The following is a 24832-nucleotide window of genomic DNA, read 5'->3' as shown; positions in this document are numbered from 1 at the left end:
GACAAGTTGTTGGAGGGAATCCTGAGGGACAGGACGTACATGTAAATGGAAAGGCAAGGACTGATTAGAGATAGTCAATATGGTTTTGTGCGTGGGAAATCATGTCTCACAAACTTTATTGAATTTTTTGAGGAAGTAACAAAGAGGATTGATGAGGGCAAAGCAGTAGATGTGATCTATATGGACTTCAGAAAGGTGTTCCACAAGGATCCCCAAAGGGGACTGATTAGCAAGGTTGGATCTAATGGAATACAGGGAGAACTAGCCATTTGAATTCAGAACTGGCTCAAAGGTAGAAGACAGTGGAGTGCCAGAAGGATTGGTGTTAGGCCCTCTACTTTTTGTCATTTACATAAATGATTTGGATGCGAGCATAAGAGGTACAGTTAGTACGTTTGCAGATGACACCAAAATTGGAGGTGTAGTAGACAGCAAAGAGGGTTACCTCAGAATACAACAGGATCTTGACCAGATGGGCCAATGGGCTGAAAAGTGGCAGATGAAGTTTAATTCACATAAATGCGAGGTGTTGCATTTTGGGAAATCAAATCTTATCAGGACTTATACACTTAATGGTAAGGTCCTGGAGAGCGTTGCTGAACAAAGAGACCTTGGAATGCAGGTTCATAGTTCCTTGAAAGTGGAGTCGCAGGTGAATAGGATAGTGAAGAAGGCGTTTGGTATGCTTTCCTTTATTGGTCAGAGTATTGAGTACAGGAGTTGGAAGGTCATGTTGCGGCTGTACAGGACATTGGTTAGGCCACTGTTGGAATATTGCATGCAATTCTGGTCTCCTTCCTATCGGAAAGATATTGTGAAACTGAAAGGGTTCAGAAAAGATTTACAAGAATGTTCTGGATTAGTGGTGCTGGAAGAGCACAGCAGTTCAGGCAGCAACCAAGGACCAGTGAAATCACAGCAGTTCAGGCAGCAACCAAGGACCAGTGAAATCGATGTTTCGGGCAAACGTCGATTTCGCTGGTCCTTAGATGCTGCCTGAACTGCTGTGCTCTTCCAGCACCACTAATCCAGAATCTGGTTTCCAGCATCTGCAGTCATTGTTTTTACAAGGATGTCGCCATGGTTGGAGGATTTGATCTATAGAGAGAGGCTGAACAGGCTGGTGCTGTTTTCCCTGGAGTGTCAGAGGCTGAGGGGTGACCTTATAGAGGTTTACAAAATTATGAGGGGCATGGATAGGGTAAATAGGCAAAGTCTTTTCCCTGGGGTCAGGGAGTCCAGAACTAGAGGGCTTAGGTTTAGGGTGAGAGGGGAAAGATATAAAAGGGACCTACGGGGCAACGTTTTCACGCAGAGGGTGGTACATGTATAGAATGAGCTGCCAGAGGAAGTGGTGGAGGCTAGTGCGATTGCAGCATTTAAGAGGCATTTGGATGGGTATATGAATAAGAAGGGTTTGGAGGGATATGGGCCGGGTGCTGGCAGGTGGGAGTAGATTGAATTGGGATATCTGGTCGGCATGGACGGGTTGGACCGAAAGGGCTGTTTCGATGCTGTACATCACTATGACTCTCTGACTCTATGACCCATTAGTGCACAGAATATAGAAGTCCAAATCAAATTTAAAGATTTGTATCATTTTCCATTTTTGAGCTTAAGTTAGCAAAAAATAAAAGCATTGGCGAAAGTGAGGACTATAGATGCTGGAAATTAGAGTCAAGAGCGTTGTGCTGGAAAAGCACAGCACATCAGACAGCATCCGAGAAGCAGAAGAATCGACATTTTGGGCAAAAGGCCTTCATTCAGGGCTTTTGCCCAAAACATTAATTCTGCTCAAAAATAAAGCATGAACATTCACAACAACTTCATTTTTGTGAATAAAGGGAAGATATTCAAGTCTTTCAGCTATTTTGAACTTAGGGGAGGTGGTGTTGACAACTACATAACCACTGTTGATTGTTGTAAAAACCAATCTGGTTCACTAATGTCCTTCAGGAAAGGTAATCTACTGGCCTACATGTAACTCTACACTCAAAGCAATGTGGTTAACTCTTACCTGCCTCTAGGCAATTAGGGATGGACAATAAATGCTGCTCTGCCAGTGACACCCACATCCCATGAAATAATACTTTAAAAATCCAGAAAAATGGGGAGTGTATATCTCTCTGTCACTTTCCCAATGGCGATATCTTCGCAAATCTTATTCTGGTGCTATGAATCTCATCTTTCTTTTCCTCTTTTATGTTTCCCTACCAATTATTTCAAGCTTTCCCCAAAAATGCTGTTAGCAAACCATCCCACAAAGATTTTTAAAAATTCATTCAAGGATGTCAGTTCAAGCCAGAACTGTCCATCTCTAACTGCCCTGAAATGAAGTGACTTTCTGGGTCATTTAAGACAGCAAGTAAGATTCATCCACACTATTGTGGGTCTGGAGTCACATTAGAATGGGAATGGTTAACTTGGAAAAAAAAGTTAACATACCAACCAAACAGCACAGCTTTACTACTCTAGTATAAGTTGTTGTGACTGTTTAAAATTTGGCATTCTTGCTTTTACGTCAAGTGTAAGACAAAACATTTCAACTATATGTTTCTTTTTTCAGCAATATTCAAGTTTATAGAACATACAGTATGGAAGAGGCCCTTTGGCCAAAGCTACACTATTTCTACACTAACTCCACTTTCCAGCAGTAAGCCCACAGCCTTAAATGTTTTGATATTTCAAGTGCACATCCAAATACTTTTTAAAGGTTGTGAGGTTATCTCCCTCAACTAATCTCCCAACCAGTACATTCCAGATTCCACCAATTTCTGGGTGAAAGAGATTTCCCTCGAATGCTCTCTAAACCTCCTGCCTTTCACCTTAAAAATGTGGCTCTTAGTTATTGACCCTTCAACTTAGGGAAAAACTGCTATCTATTCACCCCATCCATGCCCCTCACAGTTTTATATACCTCAAGCAGATCCTCTACTAATCTTCTGTGCTCCAAAGAAAACAATTAGAGCTTATCCAGCCTCTCTTTGTAGCTGAACTGCTCTATCCGGGGCATCATTCTGGTGAATCTCCTTTGCACTCCCTCTAGTGCAATCACATCTTTCCTATAATGAACAACCAGAACTGCATACAGTACTCCAGCTATGTCCTAACAAAAATCCTGTACAGCTCCAACATCATCTCCCTGCTGTTATAATCTATGCCAAAAGGCAGTGCCCCATATGCCTTCTTAACTATCCTATTCACCCATTCTGTTATATTCAGGGACTTGTGGACAAGCACCCCAAGATTCCTCTGTTCATCCTAGCGTCCTGCCTTTGTATTTCCTTGTCTTGTTTCATCTTCCAAAATGCAGCCTCACAATTATCAGGGTTAAATTCCATCTGTCATTGATTAATCCATCTGACAAACCCAACTGACCTCCTGTAACCTCATCCATCCTCACTGTCAGCAACCCAGCCAAGCTTTGTGTCATCCACAAACTTATCTTTCCCCCGACATTCTTATCCACTGCCTCTGATCTCCGGTTGTAGGCATATGTGACTGATTCGGTGAAGTTTTGGTCAATGGTGACTTGTAGGACACAGACCATGAAGGATTCAGTGATAGCAATGTTGATGGAATGTCAAAAAGAGATGATTAGATTCTTGTAGAGATGGTCATTGCCTGCTCCTCAGATGCTGCCTGATCTGCTGTGCTTTTCCAGCACCACTCTAATCTTGACTCCTACAATTACTGTCATGAGCAGGTATAGCTGCAGTGATTAGATTTGTGAGATCAAGCTCAGGTAGGTTTTTCCCATCTGTTGGTTCTCTCATAGTATGCTGCAAGCCCAGTTTAGCAGCCATGTACCTTACAGCATGTGTATTTATAAAATGCTTACCCTGCATTGTAGTCTGAAGTATACTACAGCTTATTTTACTGCCCTTAGCAATGGAGAAAGTGAGGACTGCAGATGCTGGAAATCAGAGTTGAAAAATGTGGTGCTGGAAAAGCATAGCTAGTCAGGTTGCATCCAAGGAGCAGGAGAGACAACATTAAGAGCTTAGGCTCAAATCATCGACTCTCCTACTCCTTGGATGCTGCCTGATTGGCTATGCTATTCCAGCACTACATTTCTCTACTCTGCCCTTAGCAATGTACTAGTTGCATCATGAAACAAAATTCTCTCTTAAATGTACATCTGTTAAAAACATACTGTAGGAGTGACTGTTGCAAAATGATCTGTTGTTGTGCACTTATGGCCATTATGTAAGATTTAAGTGGGAGGGTGTTCCATTATATGATATCTGAGGAACATGGATGATACTATAAAATGCGAGTATCTGACCTCAGATTTGCACTCAGAGCGGATTCTACTTTATACCTGTCATGCTGTTCTGCTGACCTTCATTAAAGTTTTCCAAAGTTTACTGCCATGAAGAAATTCATTCCATTAATGAAAATATGAACAATAAAGAGTAGCACAAATAAATTATAAAGCTAAGAGTCTAAACGTGACCTAATTTGGCATGAAACCTACTTGGCTAGTTTAATATTAACTGCTAAACTCTAACTCTTATTGCTAAAGGGGTTGCAAAAGTAATCATTGAAGTTTGGTTTGTGGATCCAATAAATTTTCTATTATTCAGAGCTTCTAACCACTAATAGTTCTTCATCACTTTCTCCCTCTTAAAATATACTGTTCCGTACTTAATTCTTCCAGCAAGTTTGTTCTGAATAATCTTCGCTTATAAACCAAAGATGCAAAGGTTTGCAATTCAATCATAGAACATTTATAATACAGAGGGAGGCACTGACAAATTTACACAAATTTACTTGGCAATGTTTTAAAAAGGGGTATTCAGTAGGCACAGCAGAAAGTTTTGGAAATAGGAGAAACAATAAATGTGTTTCTGATTGAATGAGATGATTCTGATTGTATTTCAGTGTATTTAGAAATGTAGGTTATAGGGTTAGAACCAAGGATGCAAATTGCCACAATGGTGGAAAATAGTTAATGACAGAATAAGATTAATTAATATGTGGTTGTTTAATAATTCTAAGCCTAGGTTTTAAGGCCTATCGTTATAAGTATATCCTTAACAAATATATCCTTCTGTGTTTTGTTTATCTTCTTGCAATATTAAAATCACATTTATTATTGAGCACAAAATATACTATTTTAGGGGCTATATTATATGTCTCCAGGGCTCACCTGGAACACTGAGTACTGCAGCAACTTTTGTTCCAGCTGCTTCACAAGTATACGTCCCACTATCCGTTGGGGTGACATCACAGATTTTCAGTTTTGCTACATTCCAGTCCTGGTCAATAATCACGCGATGACCATCAGCCTGAACCTCTTTGTCATTTCTTCTCCACACAGCCTTGACTGGTCTGGAGTACTGACAGATAAACTCTGCTGTACCATGTTCCTCTCTAATAATATCTTCCATTTCGCTTACTACCTCAACCGTTGGATCTGTCAATCAATATGCCACAGGAGATTTATTAGCAGCACTGAAAAAAAGCCCAATATTTGAAAGTTAATTTATCCTAAACATGTAACAATATTAAATCTTGTAGAATTCACAACCAACATCCTTTTTTAATTGCTTCCTGGTTCACTGATGATAATTCACATCAGAGTGCTGAAAGTAGAAAGTGTCAGCTACAACATTCAATTTATTTTATAAGGTTACTAATAAGATCACAGTTAACACTGAGATAAATTTAATCACAAAGCTTTGAAAAATATATTTGTAATAATGCATAGAACTCCAAACTTACAGTAAGTAAAAGCTACCTGAAATTTTGATAGAACCAAATAAACTTATTTCATGAGTCTTTGAATATCATTCAAAGATGAAATTTAAAGTCAACATCTCTAACTAATCAATTGCTTAGTGTATCAGAAATATCTACAGCACTTCACAAGAATTCTTGAACAGCTCGGAAGAGAAAAGGGCCTTGACATTCAACAAGGCATTCACAGTTTCAACTGAATGCTCACTCTTGTGGAATTTTCTGGTCATTTATTTCTCAAACCTCTGATAAAAGGAATCTTCTGACTTTTCCTTTTGCTATTAACTTCTTAACAATTTTGTAAACCCTCTATTATACAATACACATTGATTGGAAAATTTGTACTTGTCAATTGTGCCATACAAAGATGTATGTCCATTAAAGAATGCCTCCGGCAGTAACTGAGTAAAGTTAGATTTAAACAAGGTTAAATTTACTCTGTTCAACAACTTTACTGCTGCCGCATTGTAATCACTCAATTCCACTGTGATTAACATTAGATAAGTCATTTAAAGCATACAAGTCAAATGGTTAATTATGTAACTCCTGTGAGCAAAACTGTTGTTAAACAATCAACAGCAGAGTCAAAAAGTCCATTTATCAGACCAGGTCCTGAACATGCTAGTTACCATAGTAATGGACTGATATAACCAGACTTCAATGGAAGGATGGCCTCTGACAATATAAAGGGATTAATGTAAGTGTAACTGAAAGATATGAATACTGTTAACGTATTATCAACCAATCTCAAGTTCTAGCACAAGATCCAAAAGAAGGCATACAATTTAAAAAGACCATAATGTTAAGGCATGAATATTGCTGTGAGGTTGTTTCATGGATCATTTAATGGTTGCGAGAAAGGTTAAAGGTTAAATAAATGAATGCCCTATGTTGCAAAATGTTAGTAGGATGTAGCAAGAAAGGTGTAAAAGACAACTGCAGTTTTATGCCACCATGGAAAAGAATGCATCTCAAGAATTTCCAAAGGCTAGATTAACCTTGGAAGCTTGCAGAAAAGCAAGGATGAGAACAAGAACTGAAATGCTTAATTAGTGTTCATATGTCAGAACGTTCATAAGCAAACTAAATACTGCAAGATTCCACAGACAGCATATGACAGTTTGCTTTTTGACAATGAAATGAGAGAATATTAGCAATAATGCTAGTAAAATCTGTATTTAAACTTTTATGTTTGCTTAACTAAGCAGATGAGACCTTGGTTGAACATCTGATCTGAACGTCAATCTGCGTATGACTATAGAACATAACACACAATATTTAAGTTTAGCTGCAGTTTAAATTGTACTGTGACTATAAAGAAATTAAGAGTTAGTTCAAAAAACAAACTTACCTGGACCTCTTACTGACATGATACTGCTCTGTCTCAGACTGTTAGTTGGCAAGCAGTTATAATGACATAAGCATCTGAAATAGATTACTGCAGATCAACTCGTCTGCTTAATTTTGGACTCTCTTCCTCTGCAGCAGGTGATCTACTGACCCTCACCATGTCTGCACGTTCCCCACTGTGCTCATTCATATCAATGATTCATTTTACCCCTTATTAAAATAAATGTCCTTCAGTAATAAATGTGCAATTTTTATAACATTGAATATGTGCAGAAAAATACTTAAATAGGAAACCATTTAGATATTCATATGTTTTAACATTCATTTATGTATTTAATCTCTAATAAATTAATGTTATTTCCAATCTTTGTTACTCTTACCTAATGAAAAATCAATCAATATCAGCTTGATGGTTTCAATCACTCCAGCATAGGCATTCTTTTGGGACATTAAGTTTCTCTTTTCCACAATTTTTATGTATGGAAGAAGTGCTTCCTGATTTCATTTCCAAAAGGCCTAGCTCTGACTTATTACTATATCCAACAGAGCTGATAGTTTCTCTGTTTGTTTATCTAAACTCTTCATTAATTTAAGTATTTATCCAATAGGCATTGGCGTCACTGACTGAATCTCTTCCAAGGCCTATTTTCTGGAGATTCATTACCCAAAACTAAGTGCAGTGTTTAAAGTAGGATCTGACCCCTACATTAGTGTAACCTCTCACTTACATCTCAGCTCTGAAACAGATTATTTGGTATCTGCGTATAATCAAATATTGCAAAATGAATACTTTGCATGCAGTGACACCACCTGTAAGGTTGTTTTATTATTTTAATTTTGGTGCTTTTCATATGTTGACAGCAAACTCAACTGCACTATTACTGAATCTGAGACAAAGTGAAATATGATATTTAAGTCTGAATAATAATCAATAGCAATCAAACTTAACTGATAAATTTGATGTAGGAATGCACATGTATTAAAACAACAAAATATTATAAGATCTGCACCAGATGTAAAATATTATTTTAGTGTACTAAGTAAGTGGCTTCTTAATACAGTATACAAAGCAACAACATTTACTTGATTATTTTAAAATCACTGCACAATTACTTGCCACTTCATCAGTACCTAGTATTACCGTATTAATAAATGAATAATGTGTCATTCTCCAGTATAAAACTATTTGGATTTAATCTAATTCTAAATAAGATTTACAGGTTCATCAATTGAACCCCAACTGCTAGAAAAGGGTTCTCTGCATGCTTTTGTTTTGCAATCTCATTTAAAGAAAATATTTCTCCAGATGTTGTCCAGAAACAAACCTTATTGGTTCTTTGAGGTGACTAAACAGGTGGATGACGGAAAAACAGTTGATGTGGTGTAAATGGATTTCAGAGAAGCATTTGATAAGGTTCCCCACAGTAGCCAATTGCACAAAATACGTAGGCATGGTATTGAGGGTGATTTAGCGGTTTGGATCAGAAGTTGGCTAACTGTAAAAAGTCAGAGAGTGGTGGATGATGGGAAATGTTCATCCTGAAGTTCAGTTACTAGTGGTGTACCGTAAGGATCTCTTTTGGGGCGACTGCTGTTTGTCATTTATATAAATGACCTGGATGAGGGCATAGTAGGATGGATTAGTAAATTTGCGGACAACACTAAAGTCGGTGGAATAGTGGACAGTGTAGAATGTTGTTGCAGGTTACAGACGTACATAAGTAAGCTGCAGAGCTAGGTTGAAAGGTGGCAAATGCAATTTAATGCAGAAAAGTGTGAGGTGATTCACTTTGGAAGGAACAACAGAAATAAAGAGTACTGGGCTTCTAGTAAGATTCTTGGTCGTGTGGATGAGCAGAGAGATCCCCGTGTCCGTGTACATAGATCCCTGAAAGTTGTCAACCAGGTTGATAGGGTGGTTAATAAGGTATATGGTGTGTTAGCTTTTATTGGTAGAGGGATTGAGTTTCGGACCCATGAGGTCATGTGCAGCTGTACAAAACTCTGGTGTGGCTGCACTTGCAGTATTGCGTACAATTCTGGTCGCCGCATTATAGACAGGATGTGGAAGGATTCGAAAGAGTGCAGAGGAGATTCACCAGGATGTTGCCTGGTATGGAGGGAAGGTCCTATGAGAGAAGAAGGTTGAGAGGTGAATTAATTGAGACAAAAAGATGATCAGAGGATTAGATAGGGTGGACAGTGAGACACACCCTGTACTGAAGCACAAGGTGGGTGCTTGTCCCTGTGTGCAAAGCACCATGGCAGCAGCATTGCAATGAAAGGTATCAGTGAGCTCCAAAGGTATCCTTGACAAGTCCCATATCCCACCTACATTTTTTCCTCAGATGGTGATGGTTGGAACGAGGGAACACAGCTTTAAATTGAGGGGTGATAGATATAGGACCGATGTCAGAGGTAGGTTCTTTACTCAGAGAGAAGTAAGGGCATAGAATGCCCAGCCTACAATAGTAGACTCGCCAACTTTAAGGGCATTTAAATGGTCATTAAATAAACATATGGAATATGGATATTGGAATAGTGTAGGTTATATGAGCTTCAAATTGGTTTCACAGGTTGGCGCAATATCAAGGGTCAAAGAGCCTGCATTGTGCTGTAATGTTCTATATTCTACATGCGAGAGTTGAGGAATGAACAAAGAATAAAGGGAGAACAGGAATATCTCCCCAACAGTGGAAGATAACATTTGGCCTCCCCGCTGATCATGACTTTTCTACTTTCCCCAACTCCATTCCCAGAACTTTGACCTCCCCATGCATGATTGCAGCCAACCTACCCCACAAATACTAATTTCTTCCTTCTCCTTCCCCCCTCCCATGCCTCCAAAATCTAATCCCACCACTTTTGAAATCTTTCAACATAGTCTCACTCCCCAAAACTCCTTTCATGCCCTCATTTCCATTTGTCTGTTCGCCTGACAAGATGTAAAAATCTGAAATTGCTCACCTCAAATCAACCAATAAGAAATCATTAGCCATTTAAACGTTGAGCAGAATTTTCCCAAAACAAATCACCTGAGGGTCAATTTCGGGGAGTTCAATGGAAGGTTTCTCTCCATGAGCTTTAGTAACTTTTCTAATGCAATTTTATACTACTCACTTCATTAGATATGTATCATGCTTCCACAGTAGTGCTCTTGCATGGCAGTCTGCTTAGCCATGGTGAAATGCTCACTGTTTAGGGATCTTACAACAATCACGCTGGGCTGTAGTATTTACAAACAAATCTGCACACTACGTGAAATGCTGCTATTCTGATCTGGGTCAGTATGGTGTCACAGTCTGGCACACGTCAGTTTCACCATTTTCTCTCAGCTACCTCATACTTACTCTAAGCTTGCCATTGCACCCACCTCCTACCAAGTCCCATGGTCTAGCACTCTTAATGTTGCATGCACTATCTTCCCATAATGGCTCTCACCCACACCATCCCTATAAACCACTAACCATTCCTGCATTCTGCTGTTCTTCACTCACCTAGGACACATCAACACCATTCCTGATTGATAAACCAGTCCCTGAACTGACCACAGTCCCCTTGACTGCCCAGTCTTACCACACATGACAAAATGTTTGGGTATGTGTCTCAGCAAGGCAAGGTATGGCAGAGTTGCTATGAGCATCCTAGCAGGTGCAAAATAAATGAGTGGTGAGACAGCAAGCTAAAAGCTCCGAGACACACCCTGTATCAGTGAGCTCCAAGGTATCCTTGACAAGTCCCATATCCCACCTTCATTTTAAGGGCCAGATGGCTTACAAAGATGGCTGTTAAGAGATGAGGATTGCCTCTGCAAAGATGAATGATGGTTTCATTACTCAAACTCTTTACTGAGGTTGAATGCAGATACAACACAGCCCATGCTGAAGAACTGGGAGTAAGTCAGTAGCTTTTCAAGGAGGAAGATAAGGACACTAATAGGAGGAATATCAACTTCAGCATATAAAGCTCTGCAGTATCAGGTGTAACTAGTCAGACACAACTTAACTGACATCCAATCCAAACAGATGTGAGCCAGGCGTAGTAATCATTCGTTGACTATAAATTTGTTGCTACTCAAAGGCAAGTGGCCCCTGTCCTCAAACGAATGCAGATTTTCTGTTCTCTCTTCGTTTTTGGTATTGTTCAATAAAAGTGAAGGTGATCATTAAGTTAAAAGCCTTCTATGTGTGTTGCTCCTATATTGAACAATGAGAAGATGTTATGCTACATTGGGTGTTAGGATATGAGTAGCACTTACTAGACAGGGTGATAAAATTGATAACATTGATCAGACAGGTGATGACATAACAATACATTTATTAATGAGAACATATATTTGCAAAGACGTGTCACCTATGCCACCTGTGTGCCCTCAGAAGCTTCAGCTTTTCATTCCTCTTCCACTATGTGCACTGTGAAGGACAGCTCCTGGCTGGCAGCACTTGACCTGGTACACAGCTGGGCTTTAAAATTAGCACAGTACTTAAAAATCTTGGTAGTGGTGATTGTTTCTGCAAATTCTAAGCACACAATAGTGCAAATTGGGTACCTTGGAGATGTGGTGCATATGTAATGAGGCAAGTGCAAGGCATAGCATTAGATAACTTGCTAGAGCTCATGGAGAGAAACCATCCATGATATTCCCTGAAATCGGTACCTAGCCAAATTTTAGCAAAAGTCAATCCATAGCCAACAGCTCTGTAATTCACATATCAGTATGATCCATCTACTGACTCACTGTTTAAATCCAAAATGAGATCCATATCACCGCTGACAATCTGAAATAGCAAAGGCATGCAGCGAAACCATCAGCGTTCAGAAAATAATAGTTACAACAAATCTTTATCTGACCAAATACCTTTAACTAATAATTTTGCTGAAGAAATAAGTGACCCAGCCTTAAATGTCACTGTTCCGGAGTCATCGGTTCCCAGGCTCTGTAACGTTAATGTATGGATATTTCCATCTTGAATAGATATCTCATTCAGATCATTATTCTGTAGGGGTGAACCATCCAACCACCACTGCACATTTTCCACATCCTTCTGCGAAAGTTCGCAACTAAATGTGGCTGACTCACCAGCAAAGACATCAGTATTCTTTAAATCAGAAACTATTTTAATATCGTGCTCTGGAAAATAAAATGAAAAAGTTTTAAAAATAAACATTTATTGGCAATTTGCTGATCAACTGCATCCAATAATGAATAAAAATACACATGTACAGTCAGTTAGAGCAGTTAGCAAAAAGATATAAATCTATATAACTAGCCCGTGATTCCGGTATGTGAGCAATTTCATATTTAGTAAGCAACTTTCTTTCCAGAAGTATATTATAAGAGATAGGAGTCAAACCTGTGAAAAGTAGCTTGACACAATCATAAAATGAAGACATTTTATATTTTATTCAAAGGATTCAGGAAGATTCATGGGTCAATATAAGTTTCTAATGTTGCAGAAGATTAGACTTCATGAAGTTAACTAATGCAATGACTATTAAATACTTTATTAAATTCTCCAACTACACTGATTGCACAGGTGTCTTATGTTCCAGGTACAGAAATCATTTACTCCTCATTTTTATAAAGCTGTGTTGTTAAATACATTTGGTAGAAATCATTTTGAACAACCTGCACTACTATTACAATATTATTAAACAATTAAATGGATCAAATCCAGTTCGCTATTCCATTTAGCAAAGCATTTTTTTCCCTGTTTGGTTCACTCATTAACAAAAAAAACTGTACTACTCAATCTGTACCCGAAGAAAAACATCTGCAAATTAAAAAGAGATGTAATGATATTTTCCACTCTCAGTGTCACTTAAAAGTAGAGATCCAGAATCCTGTTGCATTTTAAAGAATTATTGAGCATTCTAAATATAACTTCAGTGGCCTTTAATTAACTAAAGAACATGTTTTCCATTGCTAATTGTTATAGATTTTGAATTGGGCACCAAGAATTTAGTAAAATGTGATGCTGGAGAACTGAAATAAAACAGGAAGTGCTGAAGGAACTCTGAAGGTCTGGTAGTATTTGTGGAGAGAGAAACAGAGCGAGTATTTCATGATCTTTCAAGTTCATACATGAATTCTCTTCGCAATTATCCACAGATGCTGTCAGAATTTCTGAATTTGACCAGCATTTTCTGTTTTATTGCACCAAGGATTTAAGTTGTTCTGCTATTTAAATCCATTTCACATTCAAACTAATAAATCAGGAGCAGGGGTATGCCATTCAACAAGATCACTGCTGGTCTGAACACATCCTCAAATCTACATTCTTACTTACCCTAATACGTTTTCAACACTTCCTTCACTTGAATCTATTTTCCTCCACCTTAGAACTATTAAAGCTGTTCTGCTGTTCAAATCCATTTCACATTCAAACCAACAAATCAGGAGCAGGGCTACACCATTCAGCTCCTCAGCCATTCAATAAGATTACTGCTGATCTGATTACATCCTCACCTCATCCTCACCACTCGAAGAGAAAAGAATTCACTTAATCTGTTTTATAGGCGATTTCTGAATTTTAAACAGTCACTCCTGGATCAAGATCCTCCCAGAAGAGGAAACACCTTCTTCATATTTACCTTGTCAAGATCCTTCAGAATTTTAATCAAATCATCTCTTAGTCTTCTAAATTCCAGTGGACACGTGCCTAGCTTGTCCAACTTTTTTTTAAACAAGACAATCCACCTATTCCAGTTATTGGTCTGATAAACGTTCTCTGAGCTGCTTCCAATCCATGTATGTCCTTCCTTAAACAAGGTAACCACTACTGTGAACAGTACTCTGGATTCCCATCACAGAAAATTATAACATTCTATTAGCTTTTCTAATTACCTGCCATACTTGCATACTAACCTTTTATGGTTAAATCACGAGGACTCTGCATCTCAGAGCTCACCTTTTAGATTGATATGGTTCCTACCAAATTAGAAATTTGTACATTTTTCCACTTTACACTCCACTTATACATCTGTGCTCACTCACTTAACCTATCTGTCTTTTTATAATCGTCATGAGTCAACAACTTACTTTCCTACATATCTTTGCACTGTCAGCAAATTTGGCAATCATAACCTTCAATCCCTTCATCCAAATCATTTAGATAAATTGTAATAAATAAGGTCCCAGCACAAATCCTTGTCACATACCACTCCACAATTTTCTAATTTGAAAAAGAGCTATTTATATCTACTCTGTGCTTCTTGTTAAAGAGCCAATTATCCCGACATTGGCTTTTATTTTCCAGGATAATCTTTGGTGTGACACTAAGTACATCCACACATTTCCCTTGATTTACAAATGTGGTACCTATGAAATTTGCTTTCCCTCAGAAAAAAAAGTGTTTGCAGTAAAAGTTTTAAAATAATTAAATTGTCACCTTTAACAGTTAAGAAAGCTGTTGTTTGTAGATTCCCACAATAACAAGTGTATTTGCCAGCATCTCCTCGTTTCACATTGTGGATTAGCAATTCTACTACAGCACCATTTTGCTTCATTTCATACTTGTCACTTGGTTGAAGCACTGCAAGTCTCTTTCTCCATTCCACAAGAACATCAGGCTTTGAAAGTTCACAACGCAGTGTGACTGTGTGACCTTCCACAGTTTCCTCATCCTGAAGCCCTTTTTTGAAATAGGCAGGTACAGCTGAGGTATATATAAATGTAAAAGATGTGAGATTTTTAGGAATGAATGAGATTTGGAATGAATATGACAATGATTATGACATATACCCTTGTTATATTTATATAACAAAGCTGGTCAGCTTCAACTATTCAATTATTATTTTCATTTAATTTTGCACTCTTCTACAGAATTAACACAGTTTCCACATGTGCAACAACACCAATCAAGCCCTACATTTCTACTTCACCTGAAGATATTGCTATATTCTCCAAGTGCCTGTCAAAATTCCTTCAGGTTAATATTCAAAAAAGATCATACTTTATGACTCCTGCTACACAAAGGTTCTTCTCCTTGCATATTCTAAACATTGTGACTGGCTTTTAAGGTCAAATCAAATGCTGAGCAACTTGAGGACTGTACAATTCAATACTGAGTGTGTGGGCTTCGATTTTTGCACTGGAGAGCATCTCTGTTGTTACATAAATGGAACTCGAGGCCTAAATTCAGATATCTCATCCTCAAACATGGCACTCACCATTTTTTGCAAATGAGTTCTGGGGAGGAATGGGGGTGATATCTATTCTGTGTATCTATGGTTCATGGAAGCAACTGTAAATGCTAAAGTGCAGGTTCTTCAGTCAAATCTATTTTTTTCTAATGGGATAGCCAAAGTATGATTTATGCATTTTAGACCTGGGAGAGAAGGTCTCAAGCTTCCTGAGCTCTTTGAAAAGGTAGGGTACGCTTTTGGATATGGTCCTGGACACCTTTGATTGGGGTCTGATGCTCTTCAGGAGAGGTATGGTCATAGAGTCATAGAGATGTACAACATGGAAACAGACCCTTCGGTCCAACCCATCCATGCCGACCAGTTATCCCAACCCAATCTAGTCCCACCTGCCAGCACCCGGCCATATCCCTCCAAACCATTCCTATTCATATACCCATCCAAATGACTTTTAAATATTGCAATTGTACCAGCCTCCACCACTTCCTATGGCAGCACGTACCACCCTCTGTGTGAAAAGGTTGCCCCTTAGGTCTCTTTTATATCTTTCCCCTCTCACCCTAAACCTCTGCCCTCTAGTTCTGGACTCCCCCACCACAGGGAAAAGACTGTCTATTTATCCTGTCCATGTCCCTCATAATTTTACAAACCTCTATAAGGTCATCCCTCAGCCTCCACCGCTCCAGGGAAAAAAGCCCCAGTCTGTTCAGCCTCTCCATATAGCTCAAATCCCCCAAACCTGACAACATCTTTGTAAATCTTTTCTGAACCCTTTCAAGTTTCACAACATCTTTGCGATAGGAAGACCAGAATTGCACGCAATATTCCAACAGTGGCCTAACCAATGTCCTGCACAGCCACAACATGATCTCCTAACTCCTGTACTCAATACTCTGACCAATAAAAGAAAGTAAAGCAAACGCCTTCTTCACTAGCCTATCTATCTGCGACTCCACTTTCAAGGAGCTATGAACCTGCATTCCAAAATCTCTTTGTTCAGCAACAGTCCCTAACATTACCATTACCATTATGTGTGTAAGTCCTGATAAGATTTGATTTCCCAAAATGCAGCAGCTCGCATTTATCTGAATTAAACTCCATCTGCCACTTCTCAGCCCATTGGCCCATCTGGTTAAGATCCTGTTGTAATCTGAGGTAGCCCTCTTTGCTGTCCACCACACCTCCAATTTTGATGTCATCTGCAAACGTACTAACTGTACCTCTTATGCTCACAGTCAGAGGCTGAGGTTGTGACCTTATAGAGGTTTACAAAATTCTGAGGGGCATGGATAGGGTAAATAGGCAAAGTCTTTTCTCTGGGTCGAGGAGTCCAGAACTAGAGGGCATAGGTTTAGAGTGAGAGGGGAAAGATATAAAAGAGACCTATGGGGCAACTTTTTCACGCAGAGGGTGGTCCGTGTATGGAATGAGTTGCCAGAGGAAGTGGTGGAAGCTGGTACAATTACAACAGTTAAGAGGCATTTGGATGGGTATATGAATAGGAAGGGTTTGGAGGGATATGGGTCAGGTGCTGGCAGGTGGTACTAGATTGGGTGGGATATCTGGTCGACATGGACGGGTTGGACCGAAGGGTCTCTATCCATGCTGTACATCTCTACGACTCTAAGTTAAATGTAGTAAATGTGTTTTTTAAATCGATGAGAGTGTTTTGTTTTTAAATAATAAATTCCTCAGTAGACATTTAAGAACTTTATGAATTCTCAGGACAATGTTTAAAAGCTGCCCGTTGTGGATACTGGATAAACTGGCAAAGAAGGAATAAGTGCAAAAGGTGGTATGTGGAGTGGCATGAGTTGTCATTAATTTGCACTGGGGCAATAATAGGTTACAGGTATTCATGAAGGGGACAAGGTTGTAAGGGGGCTATTTGGAGAAAGTACAGGGACATCGATTGACACGGATTTAGGGGACAGCAGACATGAGGTGGAGTAAAGGTTAAGAGTGAGAGAGTGTGTGTGTGTGGAGGGGCAGGGGGTGCAAAGAATGAAGGTGGCATTTTGTTTTAGTTTGTTTTATATCTTTGGCAAAGTGCTGAAGCAGTGCCTTTCGTCCAGCTAGCCTGTATACCTTGAAGCCTTCAAACTCTTTCTGGGACCACCTGCCACGGCTCATCCCACCCCACAGAATGAAAACTTTCTGGAGCATTTATTCCTGCATAAGGATTGTGGAGCAGAGCATTTCTGATCTGGGTGGAAAAGTTCTGGCTGTTACGTTGTCAAGTAATCCCCAATATAAATACCGGAAGGAGTCCCTTAAAATGTTTGAATGTAACTGGTCGCCCATTTAATTTTTTAAATTCATTTGTGGGACTTGGGCATGATTGGCTGGCCAGCACTGATATTCCATCGCTATTTGCCCTTGAGAAGGTGACAGTGATCTGTCTTCTTGAATCACTGCAGTCCATTTGCTGTGGGTTGACCCACAATGCTGGTAGGGAGGGTATTCCAGGATTATGACCCAATGACTGTGAAGGAATGGCAGTATATTTCCAAGGGCGGTGAGTGGCTTGGAGGGGAACTTGCAGGTGGTGGTGTTCCCAAGTACCTGCTGTCCTTGTCCTTCTAGATGGGAGTGCTGTGGGTTTGGAAGATGCTGTCTAAGGATCTTCAGTGAATATTTGCAGTGCATCTTGTAGATAGTAAATACTTTTGCTACTGAGTGCCGGTGGTAGAGGGATTGAATGTTTGTAAATGTGGTGTCAATCAAGTGGGTTGCTTTGTTCTGGATTGGGTCAAGCTCCTTGAGTGTTGTTGGATCTGCACCCATCCAGGTAAGTGGGGAATATTCCATCACACTCCTGACTTAGGGGTGGATAGACTTTGGGGTGTCAGGTGAGTTATTTGCCGCAGTATCCCTCGTCTCTGACCTGCTCTTGTAGCCGCTGTGTTTATTGTGGTGAATCCTCCCACTGAGTTTAATTATTCAACTAAATTGCATGATTGAGGCAGTCATCAGAGGTAGGTGGGAGCCTTATGAATTAATGCAAAATCAGAATTTTGAATGAGGAGTGAGAAGCAAAATTCTGAGTGGTTGAGAAAAGGAAGTTACACTCTGCCTAAGACTGACTCCTACCCAAAGGAACATGCTGAAAACTACCCTCCATGATATACTTGCTTGCCAGTGAGGCTGTGTCTTTACTGGTTGGCTGTGTGTCAATAAGTTGAATCAAAATCTTTTTCTTCATTAATTTAATCCAACCTATGAACGAAAGTAGTGAGCCAGATGGGTGGGGCTTCCAAGAGAGAAGGGGTGATTGCGGTACCCATCACCTTCCCAATTCTGTTCAAGTCGCTCAGGATCCAGGAAGGTTAAGAAATTACTTCCAGCTCAAAAATCAAATGAGGTCGTTAAGTGCATTTTATCAAGGACCCCTGCCCACAACCAGTTGGAGAACATGGGGAGTTGGGGGCTTTGCCAGATGGAAAGACAATCCAGTAAAAGACAACAGCTTCCTTGCAGAGCTAAATCTACAGGAGATTCCTGAAACATGTGATCCTCAGAGAGGACCCCTTCCCCAGATGCTTGGCTACACCTGAGGAAACATACCTCACTGTTCTCAACAAAAACAAATCCTCCATCATTTAGTTATCGACAGTCACCTATCTGACTATCCCCAGCTGATTCCACACACCTTCATTTTGAAGCCTGCTCCATCTTGTTGCTCTAAGATGGGTACACTTCCCGCAATAATCACTGCACCTAGTGGCACTTTTGGAACAGAACAGTTCTGCTCCTCTTTTTGGCTAAAAGTTCTTGGAGGAAAGATCTCTACTTAATAGGAATAAGCAGTTAATTTCCTGTTAGACACAAAATTGCATTAGAGTTCCTGGAAGCAGCTGAAGCACAGTTGACCTTGGCCTTTCAGCCTGTTGTCAGAGACACCAAAAAATTAATTAAGTTCAGCAAAATATGTCAGTCATTATGGGCCAGCTCTAACCAGTTGGGGATGCAGAGTAGTGGTCCCAGTATTTGGAGTGTGACAGCTCCATTGGAGGAGGTTGTTGAGCCAGGAATGGGGGATTGGGCGGATGGTCGGAAGCGGAAAGGGAAAAAGCACTAACAATTAGGTAGGCAATTAACAATGCTGTGATTTTTTAAAAAATCTGAGCCTTTGTTCCTGCTTTCTGTAAGTAATCCTTTGTGAGATTCACAAAAGACAATCCTACTTTTGTCTTGCTATCTCAATTTTTACCTTTTGTATAAAAACTATCTCCGGTCATGCTTAAATCTCATTTCTCTTATTCAGATTTCAGAGTTCTGCCTTCTAAGTTTATTGTAACATTTAATGCACTGTCTAAAAGCAGGCCTTTCTCTCTTGGCCAGAGAAATTGTGTTGAACTTTCCTCTTTGGTGTTAGCAATAATTTTGTCATAGCTTTACAATAATCTCAGTATTGGTATCTTAAAGTTTTATGTTTAAAACTAGGCACTGAAACTACAAGTGACATCAGATATATGACAGGTCTGCCTTTACAAATAATAAAATAAAAACACAACTCAATACTAAATGAAGAGAACTGACAACAGCATAATGATGGGAATAAATTGAGAAGGAAAGTTAAGAGACAGAATGCAGACAGGGAACACAGAATGATTTTGTTATTCTTGTATGACCATGAAGATTCTCAAATTAACTTGTGCCCTTCATACCCTCCACAATTAGGGAAGCAGTGGTTTGTTGATCTCCAGATTCACAGGTATATTCTCCAGCATCCTCTAGGGTTAAGTCAGAAATAACCAACTCAGCCACAGGACCATTTTGCCTCACTTCATATTTGCTACTAGATTTAATAGATTCTGAGCCTTTCTTCCATGTTACAGCCATTCCATCTTCAGAAAGTTCACAATGAAGAATTGTTGTACCTTCTTCCTGTGCTTTTAGGTCCTGGAGGTTTTGTCTGAAAAGAACTAGAAATACAAATAATAAAAGTTAAAGTAAGTTAATCATTTATGAACAAACTGAATTCTTCTTTTGTGTCAAACATTTCACTGCTAGTCCACATCCTAATTCTCTGTAGAACACAATACTGTTACAAACTTAGGCCAAAAAGATGCCAACGTTCAGAACTGGTTCAATAGGGAGATCAAAGAAATGGGGTTGAAGAAATAAGAGAGCAGGAAGTGTAAGTGTGACTAAACTATATTCTCACATGGAGGGTGAATACCAAGATAAACTGATGTGGCCAGTTTGTTTATGTGTTGCAAGTTTTGTACAGTTCTAATTATTTTTTGATGAACACCTGCTTCCTTTCTGTGTAAAAGATTGATTGAAGATTACTTTTTGCCTTGACGTAATTAAATTTATGAGTCATCCACTTCCGCAATACCCTACAAGTTAACTAGCTTCCATTACATCTGAGTAAATAATGTCCATTTTGAACTTATGAACTATCTGGTTTCTGTTGAGCAGGTAATGTTAAAAACTAATCTAGTTGGGCTCTTGTATTGTAGTGGTAGTGTATCTACCTCCGCGTCAGAATACCTGAGTTCAAGTCCTACCTGCTCTGGATGTGTACATCATTTCTGAACAGATGAATGGAGTATCTAACAAAGTAATCTGGCCATGTGATGTTCTTTGCTGGAAAGGTCATGTAAATAAATGATTAGGGAAATCTTGATTCGACTTGATTGCATACTGCTATTTGACCAATATTTGAGTAACATTTAGCACTTTTAAAAGATGAAATCTTTGGAAGTGGGGGAAGATTAGTAATTTCTTTGATCAGTCACAAGTTTACAAACACAAGAATTGACTAAATGAACCATTTGAAAAACCGATACAACCACTTACTGATGACTCTGTACTGAAATGCCTGTTAACAGCACTAAAAGAATGACAACTCTTCTCAGATACAAAAACACTGTACGATACCTTTAGGTTTTTCTTGCACCATCAACTTAGCTGTTGAACGTTCACAACCGATCTTGAATACAACAGTTCCCGAGTCATCTGGTGAGAGGTTTTTCATTGTCAATGTGTGTATCTTATTAGTAGATTCAACTTCATGGAGTTCATTACTCTGAACTAATGTTCCATTCAGCCACCACTGAGCATTTGCAGCATCTTCATGAGACACCTCACACAGAAATTTCACTGTGTTTTGAGCAAATACACTAGTGTCTTCAAGTCCACGAATAATTTTTATATGTTCTGAAAAACAATGTTGAGATGAGACTGCCTTCAAGTTAAGACAAACATTTATATTATTCACCTCAGTCATATCCCTTTTTAGTTCTTTCAAGTACCAGTGAAGAAGCAGGAGAAGTAACAATTATTTGTATCTTCTAAATTCTCTGATATTTTTTGAAAAACTTTTAACATTGATATTCATAATTTTATGGGACTGAACTATTCAAAGTGGAGGGTAGCTCAATAAGAACATTATAATCGTTAATTCTTAATAGTAAACTCAGGAACATCAACATCATTTCTCAGTATTTAACTCAATGCTTGTGTGGCTTTGCTATTTGCATTGTTTATCATGTATTACAAGTGGCTAAAACATTAAATAACATTCATATACCATTTTAAACACAGAAAAACATTGAAAGGTGCTTCAGAAAGGCATTAAAATCAGCCTAAAAGTCAAAGATGGTATCATTGGGGGGAAATAAAAGTAATGATTTTTAAAGAGGATATTGATAAGTCACAGATTTAGAGAATGGAGCCTATCCATTTGGAGACATGGATGCCAATGGTGAGCAAAATTGGGCCACACTACACAAGTTTATGGTGGAGATTTAACTCCACATTCTCTGATCTAAAGTTATCAAGTGAGCCTGTCAATACTTCACGACAGAAAAGTATTTCACCTACTCACTTAAACATGAACTAAAATGGAAGTACAAAAAGAATAACATCATTAACATCTAAGTATACCATATTTGTCAGACCATAAAACTATCAGGATTTTGAAAGGAAACTTCAGGAAATATTTGGACACAACCTTCAGAGTAACAAATACATGGTACTTTTGGGCAATGCTTTGCTGAAAAATAGTAACGGTTCAGCAAATATGGTATGTGAATTTTTTTAATAGAATCAATTAATGAAAATAAGCTGCATCACTGCTAAAAAACGTATGGAAACCTTTGATTGTGAGGGTAGCTGTTGTTTGGTCATCACCAGAATCACAAATATATACTCCACCATCCGCTTTCTTCACATTGTGGATCAGCAATTCAACAGCACAGCCTTTTTGAATCAGATCATACTTGTCACCATGATTAAGTTTTTCGGATCCTTTTCTCCATATCACTGGTGCGTCAGCCTTATTAAGTTCACAGTGAAGCGTTATCATACTACCTTCATCGGCTTCCTGGCTTTGCAGTTTCTTTATAAAATACACAGGTGCAGCTATAGTTCATAATGAATAAAAGAACTTTAGAAAAATGCAAAATTAATCAGAAATACTAACTCAAATGATGGTCCACCTCCAAATAATGGATAACATTATTTAAAAATGCATGCAAGTCATCAATTTTTTAAAGTGTAAATAATATGAACAATGAACAACATTAGATTTTACAATACAATCAATATGTCACAAGAAGCTTCCTTCCCTTCCTGAGGAGAAGATGTAAACCTGATTTCCAGAAGTAATTTCTTATTTGTATAATAGTAACTTGCATGTGCCAATTCTGCTATTTTAAAGTATTTGAAAGAAACCACTGCACTTAAGTTACAATATCCTTTAAGACTGCAAACTACTTCTTTTTCAGAAGGTAATCAGTTATCTTTCACTTGCAGTACTGCAGTGCTCTGTCTCAGGCCTGAATCACATGTATAGTCTCCAGAGTCCTCAATGTTCACGCCATTAATCAGTAGCATGTGCACATAATCTTCTTGTTTGATTTCATACTTTTCACTTGGAGAAATTGCACGTGAGCCCATCTTCCATGTAACTGGAACGTTAGGTTGTGATAGTTTACAAAGTAGGGTTGTCGTGCCATTTTCCATTGCTTCCATGTTTTCAAGCTCTTGTGTAAAGGTAAGCGGGGGACCTAAAGTGATTGGACATCTTTTTCATCTTTTGTGTACAATACAGAAATAGACAGTTTTTAACTCACTTGGAAAATGAGAGATTCCAAAATAAATCAAATACCAAATTATATAAATGATTTGGATGTGAGCATAAGAGGTATAGTTAGTAAGTTTGCAGATGACACCAAATTGGAGGTGTAGTGGACAGTGAAGAAGGTTATCTCAGATTACAACAGGATCTTGATCAGATGGGCCAATGGGCTGAGAAGTGGCAGATAGAGTTTAATTTAGATAAATGTGAGGTGTTGCATTTTGGGAAAGCAAATCTTAACATTTAATGGTAAGGTCCTCTGGAGTGTTGCTGAACAAAGAGATCTTGGAGTGCAGGCTCATAGCTCCTTGAAAGCGGAGTCGCAGGTAGACAGGATTGTGAAGAAGGCATTTGGTATGCTTTCCTTTATTGAGTACTGAGTACAGGAGTTGGAATGTCATGTTGCGACTGTACATGACATTGGTTAGGACACTATTGGAATATTGCATGCAATTCTGTCTCCTTCCTATCAGAAAGATGTTGTGAAACTCGAAAAGGTTCAGAAAAGATTTACAAGTACGTTGCCAGGGTTGGAAGGATTTGAGCTATAGGGAGAGGCTGAACAGGCTGGGGCTGTTTTACCTGGAGCATCGGAGGCTGAGGGATGACATTATGGAAGTTTGTAAAATCATGAGGGGCATGGGCAGGATAAATAGACAATGTCTTTTCCTTGGAGTGGGGGAGTCCAGAACTAGAGGGCATAGTTTTAGAGTGAGAGGGGAAAGATATAAAAAAAGACCTAAGAGGTGACTTTCTCACTCAGAGGGTGGTACGTGTTTCACCAGCTTATTGGAATGAGCTGCGAGAGGAAGTGGTGGAGGCTAGTACAATTGCAACATTTAAAAGGCATCTAGATGGGTATATGAATAGGAAGGATTTGGAGGGATGTGAGCCAGGTGCTGGCGGGTGGGACTAGATTGGGTTGGAGTATCTGGTCGGCATGGACGAGTTGGACTGAAGGGGCTGTTTCCGTGCTGTATGTCTCTATGACTCTTTATGCTCTCAGAGTTAAGTTGCTAGCCTAATGCCTGCTACATTATTTTTATTCATTCATGGGATGTGGGTATTGCTGGCTTGGACCAGAATTTATAGCCCATCTCGGGTTGCCCTTGAGCAGATAATGGCTAGCTGACTTCTTGAACCACTGCAGTCCATGTGGTTTCGATGGATGCACTTGTACTACCATTCATTATGTGTGTCCATTTTTCAACTGATGGAGTTTCATATGTCAATACTTCTCCAGCAGGAATTCCCACCTCACCGAGCTGCCAAGGATAATAGTCAATCCCAGTAACACACCAAGAATATTGAAAGGGAGGAAAGGAAAAGATGCATCTGATTGGCAAATGGGCCTGGAAGCAAGAAGGCCTAGGGTCAAATTAGCCAAACCATATGTTCGACTTAGACCTCTCCATCGCCCATTAAATTGGACTGGTGCTGTGGTGATATTTCTTGTGGGCATTAGTTATCCACTTTCAGTGCCTCAGCTAGTATACA

The 24832-nt window shown here is 39.1% G+C and overlaps 1 protein-coding gene across 1 annotated transcript in view; it reads right to left on the bottom strand.

Moving 5' to 3' along the window:
- The window catches only part of LOC122550328 (obscurin-like), a 784231-nt gene that overhangs the window by 295449 nt on the left and 463950 nt on the right, over positions 1-24832 (bottom strand). The window contains exons 53-59 of the mRNA XM_043691054.1: positions 23123-23264; positions 22351-22617; positions 21133-21411; positions 19911-20168; positions 14487-14753; positions 11954-12226; positions 5156-5422 (exon numbers count right to left, since the gene is read on the bottom strand). Of these exons, the coding sequence (XP_043546989.1) occupies positions 5156-5422; positions 11954-12226; positions 14487-14753; positions 19911-20168; positions 21133-21411; positions 22351-22617; positions 23123-23264 (1753 nt within the window). The remainder of the gene's footprint in view (positions 1-5155; positions 5423-11953; positions 12227-14486; positions 14754-19910; positions 20169-21132; positions 21412-22350; positions 22618-23122; positions 23265-24832) is intronic.

This window comes from Chiloscyllium plagiosum, chromosome 5 (genome assembly GCF_004010195.1).
Source record: "Chiloscyllium plagiosum isolate BGI_BamShark_2017 chromosome 5, ASM401019v2, whole genome shotgun sequence".
Classification (NCBI taxonomy): Eukaryota; Metazoa; Chordata; class Chondrichthyes; order Orectolobiformes; family Hemiscylliidae; genus Chiloscyllium; species Chiloscyllium plagiosum.
The sequence above is the reverse complement of the archived record's forward strand: the minus strand, read 5'-3'. Positions and strand labels throughout refer to the sequence as shown.